The sequence below is a fragment of the Pinus tabuliformis genome, chromosome 7 (assembly GCF_031772625.1).
Source record: "Pinus tabuliformis cultivar Carrire ecotype Pingquan chromosome 7, CPIR1, whole genome shotgun sequence".
NCBI classification, from domain to species: domain Eukaryota; kingdom Viridiplantae; phylum Streptophyta; class Pinopsida; order Pinales; family Pinaceae; genus Pinus; species Pinus tabuliformis.
The window spans coordinates 1,454,910,334-1,454,928,965 of NC_142293.1; the positions used below are offsets into that span (position 1 = coordinate 1,454,910,334).

Sequence of the window (18,632 nt, forward strand, 5' to 3'; positions counted from 1 at the left end):
ATAGCAATATAAACCCAACACATTGTAAATGTAAGAAAAATTAGTATCTCGATTTCTCAATTTATATGTCATTTGTCAATTGATATCATATTTTTTTCAATATATATTGTATCTTTAATATGATATTTAAATAGCTCTCTATATAATTTTTTTTAGCTAAATTTATTTATTTTTTTGTTTATTTTTTCTTAATTTAATTTTTAATATTTTTTATTCAAATTTTTCTTTTCCAATTTTTTAAGATTTCAAATTTGTAGACATTTCATATTTGATATGCCATCCTAATTTTTTTCAAACATATATATTTTTTACAATTAATTGTAATAATTTTATAAAAAAAAAAAGATCATTTTCGTTTATTTCAAGATATATTTTTCAAATTAATAAAAAATCACTATATAATATTAAAAACCACACTAATTAAAATACTAGACATTGACAAAAATTTATTACGCCGTAAGGCGTTTCCCTCTGAAATGAACTTACCTAAAATCTCCCTGTCATTGCTGTGTGCCATTAGATTATGTGTTAAACGATTAGAGTATTGTTAATCGTTCGATTAATGGAAGGTATTTGAGTGGTTGTAACGGTTCCATGACGCATAATCGGCAAAGGCTGGTCATGAATTTCAGGGATCTCTGCTTCTCCCTCCAACATCTTCACAACCTCCACCATTCCAAGTCTGAATGCCACCATAACATGCGCACATAGAATACCCACGAAAACAAATCTCTCCATCAGACGCTTTGCCGGATTCTCTCGTCTATTATTTCACTGGTTCTGCCTTCTTTCACCAGTCTCCATCCCCAATCTGTAATAAGATAGTGAGAGGCGCAGTTCGCAAAGGTGTACAAAGCCTTTTTGCCGCTCATGATCTCCAACAACACAACACCGAAACTATAGACATCGCTCTCGTCAGTAAGTTGACCATAGAGAGCGTATTCAGGAGCCAACTAGCCATGCATCCCCGCTATCCTCGTCGTCTGGTGTGATCTTCCTTCTTCCTTAGCCATGATCTTTGCTAGACCAAAATCTGCCACGCAAGCATTCATTTCATCATCCAGCAGAATGTTAGTGGGTTTGATGTCTCTATGATAAATGGTATGCTCAGTATCGTCGTGCAGATAAGCCAACCCTTTGGCAATCCCAAGGATTAGATTCTTTCGTTGCGACCAGCTCAGAGGTCGGGCTTTGGATTTTTCTCCAAAGAGTGGTCATCGAGAGTTCCATTGAGCATGTAATCGTATATCAAAAACAGCTAGTGCCCCTCCCTGTCGTTGCTGGCGACACAACAGCCTCTAAAAACCACTAGATTCTGGTGCCTAACGCTGTTGATGACCTCCACTTCGTTTAGAAATTCAGAATCACATTCCGGAGTGCAATTTCTGATTCCCTTCACCGCAACCCGCCGACCGTCTGGAAGCGTTCCCCTGTACACAGTAGCGAAGCCCCCTTGGCTTCACTGAAATGATCAGTGGCGGCCTTGATCTATTCAATGTCAAACCAAACTGCACCCGTGTTGGGTTTCACGGATGATTTCAGATGTTCCTCATTCCGCCTCGCAAATCCCCTAGGCTCAACCTTACGACTCCTCTTCCTCGCCCACAAACAATACAGAAGCCTGAGAGCGCAGATCAGGAGGGCTGTAGCAGCACCCATGACATAGTAGGCGATAACTCGGCCACGCGACGTGGTCTGGATGAAAGGTAGCCTGAGGACACACTGAGCAATGCTTTGGGTTTTGGGGCCGAATTCATTAGCCACTCCAGCAGCATATAGACAAGTGAAATAGTAGCATATCTTAGAGGTTACCACGTTTGTCAAGTTTGTGTACATTTTTACCAGCTCTCTCTCAACAAGGTCTCTGGTATCCTTGCATGCCTGACAAGCTGCCAGATCTGAGAGGTCACCTTTGCAAGCAGAGTCCAGTGGAGTGATTCCCAGTTTGTGCATCCAATCATGCTTGGTTTGTATGCCAGCACAAACATTTCAAGTTCTCAGGGTGGAATTCGACCTGTCTGTTATCCGCCAGGTTGGAATTAACTAACCCTTTATCCACATTTTTTGGATCTACAAAAAGCATTTTTAAATTTTTGTATTTCAGGCTCTAAATTGATCATGGTAGAATAATTTAGCGGTTAATTCTTCTCGGTCTTTACAGTCTGCAGCGATAGGTTTTAGGGTTTTATTTTATGAAAAACATCTAATGCATTTTATCTTTAAATACTTGAAATCTTGTGTTGCTTATATTGCTTAAGTGTTTGGAGTAGGTCTGTTCTCTATCTTATTTGTTTTACATTTCCTGTGCTAAAACATGATGCAGATTCCTTCATTTCGCGGTCTAAAACGGTGTAGAAATGGCCGACGGTCCAATGGCCGATATGTTTATAGTACAGCAGACCGCGGGTCGAGTACTGTGCTGTATGTGCGGTATTTCCATGCCACCCAACACAGCAAACATGTGTGTTAATTGTATACGAAAACAAGTGGATATCACAGAAGGTCTACAAAAGCACGTAACAGTCCTTCATTTCCCTGAATGCAATTCGTATTTACAACCCCCCAAAACATGGATAAAAGCCCAATTAGAATCCAAGGAACTCTTAACATTTTGCATTAAGAGGCTCAAGAATTTGAACAAGGTTAGGCTTGTACATGGTGAATTCATATGGACCAAACCCCATTCTAAGAGAATCAAGGTCAAGTTGTGAATACAGAAGGAAGTGCTCAATGGGACTATATTAGAACAGGCTTACGTTGTTGAATATGTTCAACAAGATCATATGTGTGAACACTGTACAAGGGTTCAGTCCAACCCAGATTAGTACGTGGCTGTTGTGCAAGTCAGGCAGCATGTTAGCCACAGGAGAACGTTCTTCTATCTAAAACAGTTGATTCTCAAGCACGGTGTAGCTGCTCAGGCAGTCAATTTTAAACAAGTGCACGAGGGTGTTGATTTTTTCTCTGCTAATAGAAGTCATGCAGTTAGGTTTGTGAGCTTTTTGGGCAATGTGGTGCCTATTTTGAATCGCAATGACAAACAGCTTGTGTCTCAGGATTCAAAGAGCAATACATACAATTATAAGTACACTTTCTCTGTTCAGATCTGCCCTATTTGCAAGGAGGATTTGATTTGCCTCCCTCCAAAGGTTGCGGCAAACTTGGGTAACTTAGGTCCCCTTGTTCTGTGCACAAAAGTGAGTACCCATATTATGCTGCTTGACCCATTTACTTCGAGGCATGCTTTTATGGACACGAATCAGTATTGGAGGGTTCCTTTTAAGCCTCTCCTTTCAAACCGGCAGTTGGCTGAATATATTGTATTGGATATTGAAGTTGAGATGGGTTTGACTACTGTGGGTGGTATCAAGTATTCATTGGCAGAGGCAATGGTAGCCCGTGTTTCAGAGTTTGGAAAGAATGACACTATTTTTACAGTGAAAACTCATTTGAGCCATCTTTTGAGTCCTGCTGATTATGCTCTTGGTTTTGATCTCTATGGTGCAAATACTAATGATGTGGATTTAGATAAATACAAAGGACTTAATCTTCCAGATGTGGTTTTGGTGAAGAAAAGTTACGAAGAGAAGCGCCAAAAGAAGCGGGGCAAGCCTAAGCCTTGGAAGCTTAAGACATTGCCCATGGAGGTTGAACCATCTTCCAGAGGGAGAATGGAGGATGCGAAGGAATGGGAGGACTATGAAAAGTTTTTGGATGAACTGGAGGAAGACCAGGAGATGCAATCCAAGATTGCATTGTACAGAAATGAAAATTATCAGCGAGTGGATACAGCGTCTATGACAGATGATGAAGATGTTCCTTCTATACCTTTGGATGAGCTTCTTGGTGATCTTACACTCGAGGATGATGAGCACGAAGATGAAGAAATGGAAGGCTAATTGTTAAAACACATTTCAAAAAATCACAGTACATTTATTACTCACTGCGAAAACCTTCATGCTCAAAATCAATATGGTATCACAGCTACACAATGGTAGAGATATCATTTCCAACAAAAATCTTCTGCAGTTGATTGTCATGATGTGCAGACCTTTTGTCAGCCTATCAGTGGCATTTATTGGAGCTAGCATATTAAAGATTGGCGCAACAACACCAGTAATGATATGTTTGAGATGTACTTTTGAGTTAAGAAGAATTGCATAGCTTAATTTATTGCAGACACTAACATTGCTTTTCCATTAAATTATTGCAGTTGTTTGTATTTTTATTGCCATTATGATGCTTGGAAATCGTACTGTCATTTTGTAAGTTGCACAGATGAATAGATTAATAGTATAACGAACAGATGAAATGATGCTTTAAGAATGTTGAGGTGACATTGCGTTTTTTATGTGCTGGATAAATTGTGTTTACTACAACTATTTTGCATCTGTTGGATACTTGTGTGGTTTTCCAATTGGTGTGGCTGCTGATTTTGTGGTTGTTCTTTGCAAAATTTTGAAGAAAAGGCTTTCCAGGTGTAGAATTTGATGATGTCACACAAAGCATTTCTCCGGATTTGAAGTTCCTTACCACTGCTATTGAATCTACCACTTCTGCTAAATTTGCTACATTTTTATGAAAACTTAAAATAACTAGGGAACCATTTTTGCTTTAGAATATGAAACATTGAAGAGACCACTCCAGAAGATGATGTTGCTGCCATCATGAAGAAGTAGTTAATGGTAATAAGAATACATTTCTGCTGAAAAAATCATCATTTTGGTTTGTTTTCTGGAGGCTTTTGTGACCAGATGCTGATTACACAAGTTCATTGTTGCTCCTATCCAATGACTACTATTGATGTTCGTTGTTATATGAAGGCAACGGGTTGTCTCTTCATATTCCAAGAATTCTTAAAACTTGATCATCAAAAAAACAAAGAGGAAAAAGTTGATGGTAGAGTTCGTTGTTGCTCCTATCCTTGGATGCTATTCATGTTTACTGCTATATGGATGCAACAGGGTGTATCTTCAGATTCAGGGTATTCTTAAAACTTTATCATCAAGAAAACAAAGAGGAAAAATATGAAGGTATCGTATATGTTATTTTCATGCTGCTGATTGGAGAAAATCATTGTTGTTTGTAGCATTGGAAGATTGTTGGTATGATAAGAGAGTAAATTTATTAAATGGAAAGTGTTGTTTGCTTTGCTGGTCACACATTGAAACCTCTGGTTGACAGGGTGAAACAGTTCATTAAATGCTCTCACAGTACAACCAACAAAAACTGGGTTTTGGTGTTTGAAGTCAGGACTAGATTCTCTTTCCTTGCTTTTCTCCAAAGAGTTGAAACCGACACACAGGGTTGAGAGTTTATTAAAACTGATATGCATCTAGGAAGGAGCAATTATGGCAAGACTTACACAAGGAGCAGTTATGGAAGAATTACGCTGTTAGGGAATAAAGGATGAAGACAGTTCATACATACCACAATTTAAGAGAGGCTTTGACGATTGTCACCCTATCAATTGCAGACGACATTATTCCCCATGTCCAGGATGTTGAGGATATCCTTCAAGATTGGGACTCTGTGTCCAAGGATGTCCCCTTTACGAAATAAATATAGGCATTATAGACTTACAAAAAGATAAATAGGTACAATGGTTGTTCTAATTCCTTGGAGAATCTTTTAACAATTCCAGAGCCCTGCAATTTACTTGTGGTTTCAGCTTTATTAAGGACTTTCTTGTAATTGCCCTTGTTCAGCAGGGGCTTCTCCATTTTCGTTTTAGCTCTGTTGTGGATCTTGAACGATTCTTATTTACCTAGTTAACTGTTTGTAGGCAACCTAACTATTTTTGAAATTTCTTATTGGTAGGTTAATTGTTATTATCCAAATTAGTTATTGTAATTGTAAGGGGTTCACGCTTGAATGTGTTCTATTTGACCTTGCAATAAGAATTCTGGGAAATATTTTGAATTCTTGCTGTTTGATTCCATTTCCATTCAACTTTACTGAGTTTCAAACCATTTATTGCTATCTATTTGGCATTGTCACCTCCAATTATGTTTTGATTTGGCAGTAGAAATACCTCTCCTGCATGCTTGATAAAACATTTAGTGTTTCGTGGCTGTCATTATTTGTAAACGCAATGTTTATGTTAATCATTAAACCACTGGAATATATTAAGCTGGGTCTATGTTATGGTCTTCTAGCAAATATAATGGTCACTTGTATAAGCAAAGGGTAGATATCCTTGGGAATTTGGTCTATGTGAGTAATAGCTGAGAATTAGTATATATTTGGTGTAAATATATGATATTATTATGATCATTGACATGCACAATTGTCTATGATCATTTGATATTGCAATCTTTTGGGTATCAAGAGTTATTCTCCTAGTATCTGAGGAGTCATAGTATAGCTTATCATTATTCTTCTTAGGAATTGTGCTCCTCATTTATATTTGACGTGTTCAGGGTTTATTATGTTCTTTTGGGTGTTTTGGATCAAAGTAGTCTACTCTGATGAAAATTCTATTGATTCCATATTAACAAAGGATCAACAAAATTGGTAGTGCTAATTCTGCCATGGCAAACCCCTTAGCTCCAGGTTGGTTGGTCTATATGAACTGTTGACATTCGTTTTTATCTCAATTCTACAGGTTACAACTCTGCAAGTTAAAATAGTATAGAATCATAGATCCATATTAGCTTTCGTATATATATATGGAAGAGGGTTTAAACAGGTTGAAGGAATGTACGGCTAGTGCAGGGTTCCAGCAATTGAATGATGAGGCGACACAAGTAACACAGAGTATATTTATCTGAAATTCTTTGTGTCTATCCCTCTGATTATTGGTTACAAATAAGATTGGCTCAATAAATGGGGAATTTATTTGATTTTAAAAATTTCATGCAACGATGTGAAGTGATATACATCCTCCATTCTTGTAGCTTTAAGTTCAGTTTTCTTCTTTTTTCTTTTTTATCTGATAGCAAGCGTCTTACGAATATGGAGCGCCAGTAATCATTTAGAAAGAGGTTAACCATGCAACATCTGCCTTTCTTTAAGCCGAGAATTTCAGTTATTCCTCAGTCTAGAAAATTCGGTGGTAGATTTGTGAGTAGTGGGTATTGGGTAGTAAAATGAAGAATCTGAGCATTTATCTTGATTAGATTCTCTGCATCCATGGTTAGGTGGCAGCAAAGTTAGATCCCTCATTGCACAGCAATCGAGAGAAACAGGGCCTGCCAATATCACTGTTCGAAATGGTGCAAAAGTAAATTCAACCATCAGCTACATGGATTTTGTTATGGTCTCTTAGGAAAATTTGATTATAATGGTATTTTGTTATGGTATTTTAGGTGAATTTGATTAATGATGGTTTCTTCAAAATTAGAGGATGAATTTTGAATTATTTCTTCTATTCCAGAAGCATTGACAACAGTGCAAGGACGAGAGAGCAGTAGAAAATGCTTGGTAGACTGTGCCCTTGAACTTGGCAAGGATGCCTTTAGAGGTATTTATCTATTGATCAAACCATGTCAGTCCTAATGCTACAGATATTATGTGAAGACTATTTGACCTCACTGTTATGAGAACATATGAAGCAATTTGAACAACTAGAGCTACAACGTCAACAATAATGTTTCAGCCTTGCTTAATTCAATGCAGCACAATCAAACTTTCCAAAAGCAGAACTTCCTAAGCGCATTGAATGATAGTCAACAGAATTTCAAACTTCCCTACATTCAGAACATGCATTGGACCACCTAAGAAACTGCTCATCCGAGAGATTTTGAATTCTTTTCAACAGGACTAAGATTGGTATACGTCAAAATTTTCTGGATACTAACTCAAAATAGATTGTTCTTTCTACAACTGATCTGTATAATAGTTTCTATGGTATACATGAAAATTTTCATAATTTGTGCATGGAACGAACAGTAGCAGCTTGTTATATTCTGTGTATAGCAATAGGTATATACAATTAGTGTATCAGGTTCAAAGAAACTTTCTATGGCTTCAAGCCTTTATTCATTAGACCATTGTAGCATTTCACTATGGTATATTATTGTTTATAGAGGAGTAGACAAGTTGTTCATACAAAAGCCTTCCTAAAGATGAGAAGGCTTATACTTCCAATTTCTGCCTAAGAGCAGAAACTTGTATGATAATATTCCTATATTCAATCATAAGGTTTGCAGTTAAAATCTCCATAGTATTCATGGGATGCATAGCTATAACAATCATCAAATCAGAATGTTTGCAAGAGATCGGGAGACCCATATCTACAATTAAGTTTCTGTATCAAACCATACTAAAGCAACACTATCAAATAAGGAGGAGACATTCCATAAGAAAGTCTCCAAGACTTGCTAATATTGCTTGTCATGGTATGAAAAATCTGGTTTACCTCTGTATCAGATCTGTAAAGATATTAGAATGAGATCCAGACATATTAATGTGAAAATTTCTGTGTATATTAGATATAAAAGATTTGAGTTTTGGTTTATCAAAGCTATAAATTGAGAACTACATGGATTGCTTGATAGGATGGCTGGTTCGATTTGTATATCAGGATTGCTAGCTTCTTTGTGGTGGTAGTGTGAGATCAATTGGGAATTTCTACTCGTTTCATACTTCAAGAGGGAAATGAATTTCCTAATGATGGTGGTGATGAAGGAACCCAGCAAAAGCACAGAGAATAGCATAACTGATTGAATAAAAAAATCAATTGTGTAAATACAAATAACACACCCTACAAAGTGATGTCTTCTTTTTCTATAAGGTTACCATTTTATCAGTATTTATAGAACATAAACAGTTAGCAAAGCTACAAATGTGAAATCTTAATTGGTCTCTGTTAGTCAATTCCAGTTTGTGCCCATATGGAATACTGTTCAGCGTGTTTCTTTGCAAAATAACAATTGGTTTTCTGCAGTATGAAGGAGTTGCAATAGAAGATGGCCGGAAGCCAAGCATCTTTGACACTTTCACTCACAAGGAAGGTCTGTTTCATCACATATCTTCATTCATCCCTTCATTTGCATTCTACCCAGTTCCTTTACTTTGGGACTTTCAAGGCCAAGGCTGGAAGTGAGTTGTTGTTTGTTTTAACTATATTGTCAGGGATTACTGTGGATGGAGGTAAGGGAGATGTAGTTGTTGATCAATACCATCGTTACAAGGTATTATTATCTACAAATCTAAGAACAATAAATGTCACTAGGATAACCTATATGCAGTGGCTACTTGTAAGCCATCCTCAAGCTTTATGTGCATGTCCAACCCCATTATTGTTTTTTTCATACTAATGTATCAATAGTTAAACTGCTAGATGATTTGGGTATCAACCTAATGCAAAATTTCATGTGGGTTTTGAAGGAGGATATTGATCTAATGTCTGCGATGGGAGTAGATGCCTTTAGATTTTTAATCTCATGGCCCAGGCTTATTCCTGGTATATTTTTGTTTGAGCTCTGACCACATGTTTAATCCTGAGAATTTAGTAAACACTCAATGGACAATGGTAGGAAATAACTATTTCACATATATTGATGCAGATGGCGAAGGACCCATCAACCCAAAAGGCGTTGAGTACTATAATAACCTCATAAATGAGCTTTTGTCCCATGGTAGTATTTATTGACAAACTTGTCTCTCTACTTTGTTTTTATTCCTGTGACTATCATCCTCAAAACTGTTAATCATTTCACAATGCATGTCTCAGGCATTCAACCACATGTGACATTGTACCACTTTGATCTGCCCCAAGCTCTGTAAGATTCCTATGGAGGTTTCTTAAATCCACAGATTGTGTAAACATCTTATGTCATCTCCTGTTCTTGTTTTTCTTCCCATGTGGGTTGACACACAAGTCAAAGCATCAATTTATTGGTGCATTAATAATCTTATGGTTAGAGAAGCAGAGTTCTATAATCTACTTCGATCTTATGCAGGGAGGATTTTAAAGGATATGCAGATGTGTGTTTTAGATAGTTTGGTGATCGAGTGAAATATTGGTCCACTTTCAATGAGCCCAATGTTTTCGGCACTACAGGATATGATGACGGCGTTTTCCCACCTCAAAGATGTTCCCAACCATTTGGAGATTTTACTACTGGAAACTCAATTGTTGAGCCATATATTGTTGGTCACCATGTTTTTCTATCACATATAGCTACTGTGGAGCTGTATAGGAAAACCTATCGGGTTCTTTTCCTCTCTGATCTATGTTCATCTCCATTCATTCTATGAGATTTTATAAATTTCTCGATGAATGCAGGAAAAGCAAAAGGGTTGGATTGGATTAGTAATTTTAGTACATTGGATGATACCTCTTACCAATACATCCACAGATGTGGCTGCTACTCAAAGAGCAAATGATTTTATGGTGGGCTGGTGAGTGATTTCTTTAACAATGATTTTTCAAGTTAACTTATGTTTCCAAAACCTTGAGTACCATAGAGCAGTCTCACCAATTGTTATTTCTCCTCTTTTTCAGTTGGGGTTTTCGTAGTAATTTTCATACATTGGATGATACCTCTTACCAATAAATCCACAGATGTGGCTGCTACTCAAAGAGCAAATGATTTTATGGTGGGCTGGTGAGTGATTTCTTTAACAATGAATTTTCAAGTTAACTTATGTTTCCAGAACCTTGAGTACCATAGAGCAGTCTCACCAATTGTTATTTCTCCTCTTTTTCAGTTCGGGTTTTCATAGTGATACAAATAATTAATAGCTATATTGTTGAAGTGGATGCAAATAGGTGTACTTTTGTTTGGTTGAGGGCAGACAACCACCCTGAATTAATTTCTTTTTCCAAAATCCAGGCTTTTAGACCCATTTGTTTCTGGAGACTATCCAGGGAGCATGAGGAATATAGTGGGTTCTCGATTACCTTCATTTACAAAGGAACAAGCTCAAAAGTTACAAGGGTCATTTGACTTCATTGGTGTCAATCACTATGTTACCAGGTATTGTTTTGATGTTCCAAGAAAGGGTGAACTTATGTCAAGAGACTATGCTCAAGATATGTCCATTGGAACTGCAGGTACGAGAGTCATTCTCACAAATAGATCTAACTCAATAAATCTCATCTTCTAACAGCCTTTCAACTTGGCCTCCTTAAATCTATGAAGAATAACATTGCTGTCTTCAAATCATAAAGGAAAATGGTTTTGATCCATTGAAGTTTTATGTTATTTTAAATTCAAAAGTGATACATTGCAAGAACATTGGTATTAAGAACATTTTATGGTTGTTTTGTACTGCTTGATGAATGCAGTGGAACGAGATGGAATTCCCATCAGCGTCAATGTAAGAAGACTTTGAAGAATCACATGTCCTATTATAATCATATGTTTTCTTTTTCTTTTTAGCGGGAGCTTTTTATAAATATGAGTACGTAGATTTTTATAGTTCGATAGAAATTTTGGATTTAAACTATGGCTTAGTTTAGAAACATAATTCTAAACTGAGAGACAAATAGAATCCAAAAATTCGACTAAACTTTTTATAAATTTTAAACAGTATGTTCTAAGTATGTTTATTGCCTGACAAAAAAATATTTACCTCATGCTGAAATTTGTGGCAGAGATCATTTTTGGGTATGCCAGTTGTACCACAAAGCATGTACGCAGTGCTTGAATATATTGAGGACCGTTCCCATAATATTCCTATTATTGTGCATGAAAATGGTGGGCACTCTTCTAATGTTATTCCTCTACGACAAGTTAGGTTTTTATGTCCTCAATGAGAGCTCTATGTACACTTAAGATTTATGCAGGTTCAAGAAAACATACGCATATTAGTGCTACACTTTTTGATCATTGACCGTCTAATTATCTGTTTTGGACTTATGTTTCCAGAACCTTGAGTACCATAGAGCAGTCTCACCAATTGTTATTTCTCCTCTTTTTCAGTTGGGGTTTTCGTAGTGATTCAAATAATTAATAGCTATATTGTTGAAGTTGATGCAAATAGGTGTACTTTTGTTTGGTTGAGGGCAGACAACCACCCTGAATTAATTTCTTTTTCCAAAATCCAAGCTTTTAGACCCATTTGTTTCTAGAGACTATCCAGGGAGCATGAGGAATATAGTGGGTTCTCGATTACCTTCATTTACAAAGGAACAGGCTCAAAAGTTACAAGGGTCATTGGACTTCATTGGTGTCAATCACTATGTTACCAGGTATTGTTTTGATATTCCAAGAAAAGGTGAACTTATGTCAAGAGACTATGCTCAAGATATGTCCATTAGAACTGCAAGTACAAGAGTCATTCTCACAAATAGATTTAACTCAATAAATCTCATCTTCTAACAACCTTTCAACTTGGCCTCCTTAAATCTATGAAGAATAACATTATTGTCTTATAATCATAAAGGAAAACGGTTTTGATCCGTTGAAGTTTTATGTTATTTTAAATTAAAAAATGATACAATGCAAGAACATTGGTATTAAGAACATTTTATGGCTATTTTGTACTGCTTGATGAATGCAGTGGAACGAGATGGAATTCTCATCAGCGTCGATGTAAGAAGATTTCGAAGAATCACATGTCCTATTATAATCATATGTTTTCTTTTTCTTTTTAGCGAGAAATTTTTATACATATGAGTATGTAGATTTTTACAGTTCGATAGAAATTTTGGATTTAAACTATGCCTTAGTTTAGAAACATAATTCTAAACTGAGAGACAAATAGAATCCAAAAATTCGACTAAACTTTTTATAAATTTTAAATAGTATGTTCTAAGTATGTTTATATCTTGACAAAAAAATATTTACCTCATGTTGAAATTTGTGGCAGAGATCATTTTTGGGTATGCCATTTGTACCACTAAGCATGCAGGCAGTGCTTGAATATATTGAGGACCGTTCCCATAATATTCCTATTATTGTGCATGAAAATGGTGGGCACTCTTCTTATGTTATTCCTCTACCACAAGTTAGGTTTTCAGGTCCTCAATGAGAGCTCTCTATACACTTAAGATTTATGCAGGTTCAAGAAAATATAAGCAAATTGGTGCTACACTTTTTGATCATTGACCATCTAATTATCTGTTTTGGACTTACAATATCAGCTTTCATGTCTGGACAGGATTTTCAGAGCCTAATTATTCTTCGATTCCCCTTTCTGAGGCTTTGAATGACCAATTCAGGATGGATCTCCATCAAGAGGTCCTTCAGTATGTGCTTGCAACAATAAGGTATACCATTTCTGAAACATAAAACGTTTATTCATTGTGGCAGGAATTTGTGAAATGATGAATATCTCTCAGACATAAAACGTTTATTCATTGTGGCAGGAATGGGTCAGACATCCGTGGATACTTTATATGGTCTTTCCTAGATGACTTTGAAGTTTTGAGTGGTTACACTTTGCGTTTTGGTCTTCATTATGTGGACTTAAATGACTTTGAAGTTTTGAGTAGTTACACTTGGCGTTTTGGTCTTCATTATGTGGACTTTAATGACAATCTGAAGCGTCATCCCAAAACTATCTGCTCATTGGTACAAGAGTTTTCTGCAGAGGTGGGAAAGCAAGGAATCAATACTTGAATCTCAAATTCTACTCAACGCCTACACTCCTATGAACATCTCATAGAACCAAGAATTGAAACTCAATTTTATGAAAACAATGCGGTATATTTTAGGCATGATTTTCTTATACAAATTTGATATTTATGTTTATATTCACTTCCAAAAATGCTTTATAGCATTTAATATATGATGTTTATGGTAGGAAACAATGTATTAAAAAATCTCACTTATTTTTTTATTTTTATTTTTTAAGTTAGGATAGATCATATAAGTGTTAATGGATGTTCTTTTTTTCATTATCTTTATCATCATCACCATATTGGAATTTTCTAAAATTTCACTAGCTATCTCCAAATTGTTCTTTGGACCCTTACAAATTGTTCAATATTATATTTTTTTATTCTAGAGGCATCCTAGTCTTAAAGTGATATTTGAAACAAACTTTATGAGTTGTATACTTCAAAATACGAGCTTTTGTGCTTCATGTTTGCCACAAGCAAAATCGCGGCAGCTTAAATTATGAAATATTGAATGACAATCTTGGTTTTCTTAGAAGATATGACTCTAGTGCTCGCTAGCTGGTTTATTATTTTTCAATAGTCGTTGTTGGTGTGCCTAATGAGTATTCCTCATTATCTACACATATGTGCCTTGTCTATTATTGTGGAGGTTGTTGAATCTTAGTTGGATATGAGAGATTCTCTCCAACAAGATTTTCTCCTAGAATAGATGTGGAGTTAAGTTGTTGTTGGCTTGAAGTCTCAATGGAATAGTATATTTATCTTTAGTCGAAAACCTCCATGTCTAAATTCACATTGAACTAGACGGAATAAACAATTCAATGTGTTTATATGTGTTATGATTGTATTTTTGTGAATTATTGTGTTTCTTATTCAATTCTTTTGAAGTAAATTTGTTACAATAGTTTAGTCATTTTGAGAGCTAATCCTTGAAATAATTGAAGAAACCACAAAAGAGGAACTCTGTACATACATGTTTCCTATCATGCTAGAAACTCTATACATAAAGTAACTGCCATTTATTTGGAACAACTTGCTCTTTTTTTCCTTCTCAAATTCTTGAAGGATCTCTTAAAGTACATAATTGTTTTATAAGCTTCCTAAGAACCTTAATATGTTCCTGGTTGGAAAACTAAAATGGTATTTTATTATTAAATAAGGTCATTCTATGTAGGGTTGAAATTTGATATCCTACCTCACAAGTTAAGAATTTTTTATGAGAAGTTCTAATTTAAATACTCATTTCATCTAATGTTCAAATTTTAATTCTTTAGTTGATCTCTTAATGTACACAATTGTTCCTTCTCAAATTCTTTAGTCATCCTTTTCAAATTCTTCAATAATCCTTTATTGTATACAACTATTTTATCAAGCTTCCTAAAGCTTTAGTATATTCCTAGAATACAAAACTAAAATGATATCTTGTTCTTTAACAATTCATTTTATGCATGCTTGAGAGAAAAATGCATATTACGCTAATTGAGGAATGTTTTTCGCTTGTCGAACTTATAGTATTGAATTTAACACACTAACACTTTACAACAATGAACTAACAATATTCATGATGAAAATAGCAATATGGAAGATTTATCTGCATAATGATGAAGGCAATATGGGAGATTCCAATCACGTTCCAAGGCATTTTTTAAAATGTGGATGTGACAAAAGGTTGTTATGGAAGGTGTTGTTTGTATATGGGAAATTTCTTGATCATTGTGTATAATTCTAATGTTGATAGATATGTCTACTAAGTGGTTCCAGTTAATGGGGCATTGATTTGAGCATTCAATATATTTTTATTCTTTATCAAAATATGCTTTTGTTGTATTTGTGTTCTTCAATTTATGCTTTACGGCATTTCCTTTGCAACATCTGGTGCAAATGCTAGTTAAATTTAAATATTAGAAATATATATGTATATATATATATATATATATATATTTCAAATTTGTTTATAAACATTTCATATTTGATATGCCATTCTAAATATTTTTCAACACATATATATATATATATATATATTCTTATTTAGTTTTAATAATTTTACAAAAAATCATTTTTTTTAGAATATTAAAAACCACAATAATTAAATTAAATATCACAATAATTAAATTCCAATAAATAAATATAAAAAATTAAATATTTTCACTCAATTTTTAAAAAACACATTTTAAATATTATTTATATTGATGTTTTTGGATAGAAAGGTTCCCTCGCTAGTCCATCCATCTACATGTACCTTCGTGCACATCCATTGTCCACCTGTCCTCCCTCTCATCCAACGGTCTCCACTTCCTTGCGTAGATTGACCTTCCTACCATCCTCGCCCTCCCCACCGCCTTCTCCCATTTGCGACGTTTGCATGAGCGAACAAAGTACCTCATCCAGCAGAGGGACAGGGGCTCCCTGCATGCAGCCCCATACTGTTGTTGAGATTTGTCGACCCGGGGAACTGCCTTCACATGAGACGACCAGAGTTTTTTCACTCCTCACGAAACAACCTCGTTATTTCGCCTACTGCTTCCATTGTTCCAACGCTGAGTACAAACTAGGTAAAAACGTCGCAGGAGCCCTATTTTTTGAAGGTTTTTTCCTCGTGGATCCTTTCTGTCCACTACATTAAATTTAATATCTCAATTTTTCATATTTAACTTATTTTTAAATATTTCGTATTTAACATGTAAATTTTTTATAATAAATCATTTTGCATATTTAATGTATTTTTTACAATTTCCCATATATATTTTTCTCAATAAACATTAATATTAACTTTATGAATATTTAAATGCTCTTAATGTTTATTGACATTTAAAGGATTTAAATCTTTATTAATATTAAATGCTTAAATCTTCGATACCTACTATTAATTATTAATATTACATGCTTAAGATTAAGATTACATATTTAATATACTTAATGTTTAATATCAATGTTACATGTTTAATATTGAAATGCTTTATATTCTTAGTATTCCACCCTCTGCCCACTCTGCTTACTCCGGCTCACTCCATTGTCTTCGAGATGGCAACAATGCCACCCAACTGGCACGGGGTCATTTATCCGGCTCAACCATCTATATTCAACTCATATGGAGCATATTTGTTGGGGCTCAATCACGGTTGTCCATATTTTAAAATTATATTTAAAAAATAGGTCAAATCGATACATCCATATAGGGTTTATATAGAAGGATCTATCTACGAATAAAAAAGAAAATTAAGAAAAATATACCAACCAAAATATTTATAATAAAATTTGGAGCAATTCAATTTGATTTTACTTTAAGATAACTTGTATTTATGAGTGACAAAAATTTTTAGAGCAACATGTTTCTTATCACAATTACTACACTTAACATTATATTTATGCTCAAGTTCGAAAAAAAATCAAAAAAATTGTACTTTAAGATAACTTATGTTATGAGTGACCAAACTTTTTACATCAACATGTTTCTTATCACAATTACTACACTTAACATGATATTTATGCTCAAGTTCGAAAAAAAAATAAAAAAAAATTGTACTTTAAGATAACTTATGTTATGAGTGACAAAACTTTTTACAGCAACATGTTTCTTATCACAATTACTACACTTAACATTATATTTATGCTCAAGTTCAAAAAAAAATCAAATAAATTTTAAAGCTACCACTTACCATGCAAGTTTTTCCTTTTTACATGTGTAAATTTTCTTTGGTGCACTCTCATTATGCATGCATAGTTCTCCTCTCTCCTCACTATACATACTTTTGTGCTTTTATTCACTTGTGCATAGTTCTCATCTCTCCCCACTATATATACTTTTGTGTTTTTATTCACTTATTCCCACCATAAATATGTTAGGATATTTCGACACATAAGAAATAGTTAAGTATAACTTGGTCTAGTGTAGAGTTAGGTAAAGTGTGTTTCTTTACTATGTACATTTGTGACTTACAATCTGATAGTCACGATATGTTCTAGACATGAAGTGATCCGACGGTTCATTCTCTCCTTCGTATTACCAACACTGAATCTGTGGCTTAACACCCGATTGGTCCATGATCTCTATTTAAAGAGCATAGAAGGTCATTTATAGGGTAACCACTCATGAGAGAAGCTTATGTAAATTTTATTTATTTTATTAATATATTACCTGAAGTGGCCACATTGGCTCAGGTGGATTGTTTTCCTTCTTGAGAGTTTTAAACACATCAAGGATACTGGTGTACTGATCTGTGATCTGTTTGTGAGCAGTGTGCTTTGGTGTTCTATCTAAAAAAATTACCCTGTAAATTCCTACATGGTATCAGAGCTATTTGAGGGCCGCATCTGTTGGTGATCCAAATCTGAAGTCAGTACAACTGCATCTGACTGTCGTTTCCTAGATCTATTGTTTGTAACTGCTTTCGGGCCAATAGAACTGCTCTATTGTGTTAGGAGCATATATTCTAGTGAGGAACCCCTTTCGTTTCATGCGAAAAGATTTCTAGTAGCCCTAGCTACGTCATTTTAAGGATCTGGAGGTATACAGTCTTTATTTGCAGTTCTAGCTATTCATCTCTCTGTTTAATTCGGTTTATTTAGCTCTCTGTTTTTTATTATCAGATCTATATATTTCATTTCTATGTATCCTCTTTGCCCCGCGACTCTGTGCGATCTGGGCAAATCAGAAACAAAGAAGAAGGATTTTTCTCATGCGTATGTTCTTTTCTGCCGCGCCTTAGTGTGATATCGGAAAATTAGAAACATTGAGGAAAATATTTAATTTCTGGCTAAAGTTAACTTCAAGCTGTAAGGATTTTTTTTTTGTATGTCCGTGTTGCGTTTTTGTTTTGTAGGCAAAAAAAAAGCGTTGTCAAGTAAGCACGCACCCCAAAGCTTGAGTGACTGAAAAAATAAAAACCCCTTCCTCTTTTCCAAAAATTACTAACCTTTTAAACTAGCTCACTTGGTCTAGAGTTACTTTATGAGAATAGAGGTCTCGAGTTCAAGTCTTTCTTTTTGTTGAGTTACTTTTTCAAAAATCATATGTAACTTATGTTTTAAAGTTACTTTATGTAAAACTGTTCTCACCCATTATAAAAAGTGAATCACTTATAATTCTAAAGTCTCTTTATCTTTTATTTAAGTT

At 34.9% G+C, this 18,632-nt stretch overlaps 1 protein-coding gene and 2 pseudogenes across 2 annotated transcripts; 2 read left to right on the forward strand and 1 right to left on the reverse strand.

Moving 5' to 3' along the window:
- Positions 1 to 737: 737 nt before the first annotated feature.
- Positions 738 to 1,953, reverse strand: LOC149253208 (putative receptor-like protein kinase At1g11050). Its single transcript, XM_089454402.1, has 3 exons — positions 1,505 to 1,953; positions 1,328 to 1,430; positions 738 to 953 (listed from the first exon to the last, which is right to left on the reverse strand). The coding sequence occupies exons 1-3, from the start codon at positions 1,951 to 1,953 to the stop codon at positions 738 to 740; spliced, it is 768 nt and encodes a 255-aa protein (XP_089310528.1).
- On the forward strand, positions 1,894 to 3,899 carry LOC149253209 (uncharacterized; annotated as a pseudogene). The gene is made up of 2 exons (XR_016266147.1): positions 1,894 to 2,032; positions 2,324 to 3,899. The product of XR_016266147.1 is annotated as an uncharacterized LOC149253209 (transcript).
- A 4,994-nt stretch (positions 3,900 to 8,893) lies between these two features.
- LOC149253210 (beta-glucosidase 22-like) lies at positions 8,894 to 13,517 on the forward strand (annotated as a pseudogene).
- Positions 13,518 to 18,632: the final 5,115 nt, after the last annotated feature.

Excerpts from the sequence above, each read along its gene's own strand:
- LOC149253208 (XM_089454402.1), bottom strand. The coding sequence starts at position 1,953 with ATGCACAAACTGGGAATCACTCCACTGGACTCTGCTTGCAAAGGTGAC. Across the intron at positions 1,431-1,504 it reads CCCAACACGGGTGCAGTTTG|GGGAACGCTTCCAGACGGTC; the intron begins GTTTGACATTGA and ends TACTGTGTACAG. Across the intron at positions 954-1,327 it reads AAGTGGAGGTCATCAACAGC|TTGGCTCCTGAATACGCTCT; the intron begins GTTAGGCACCAG and ends ATGCATGGCTAG.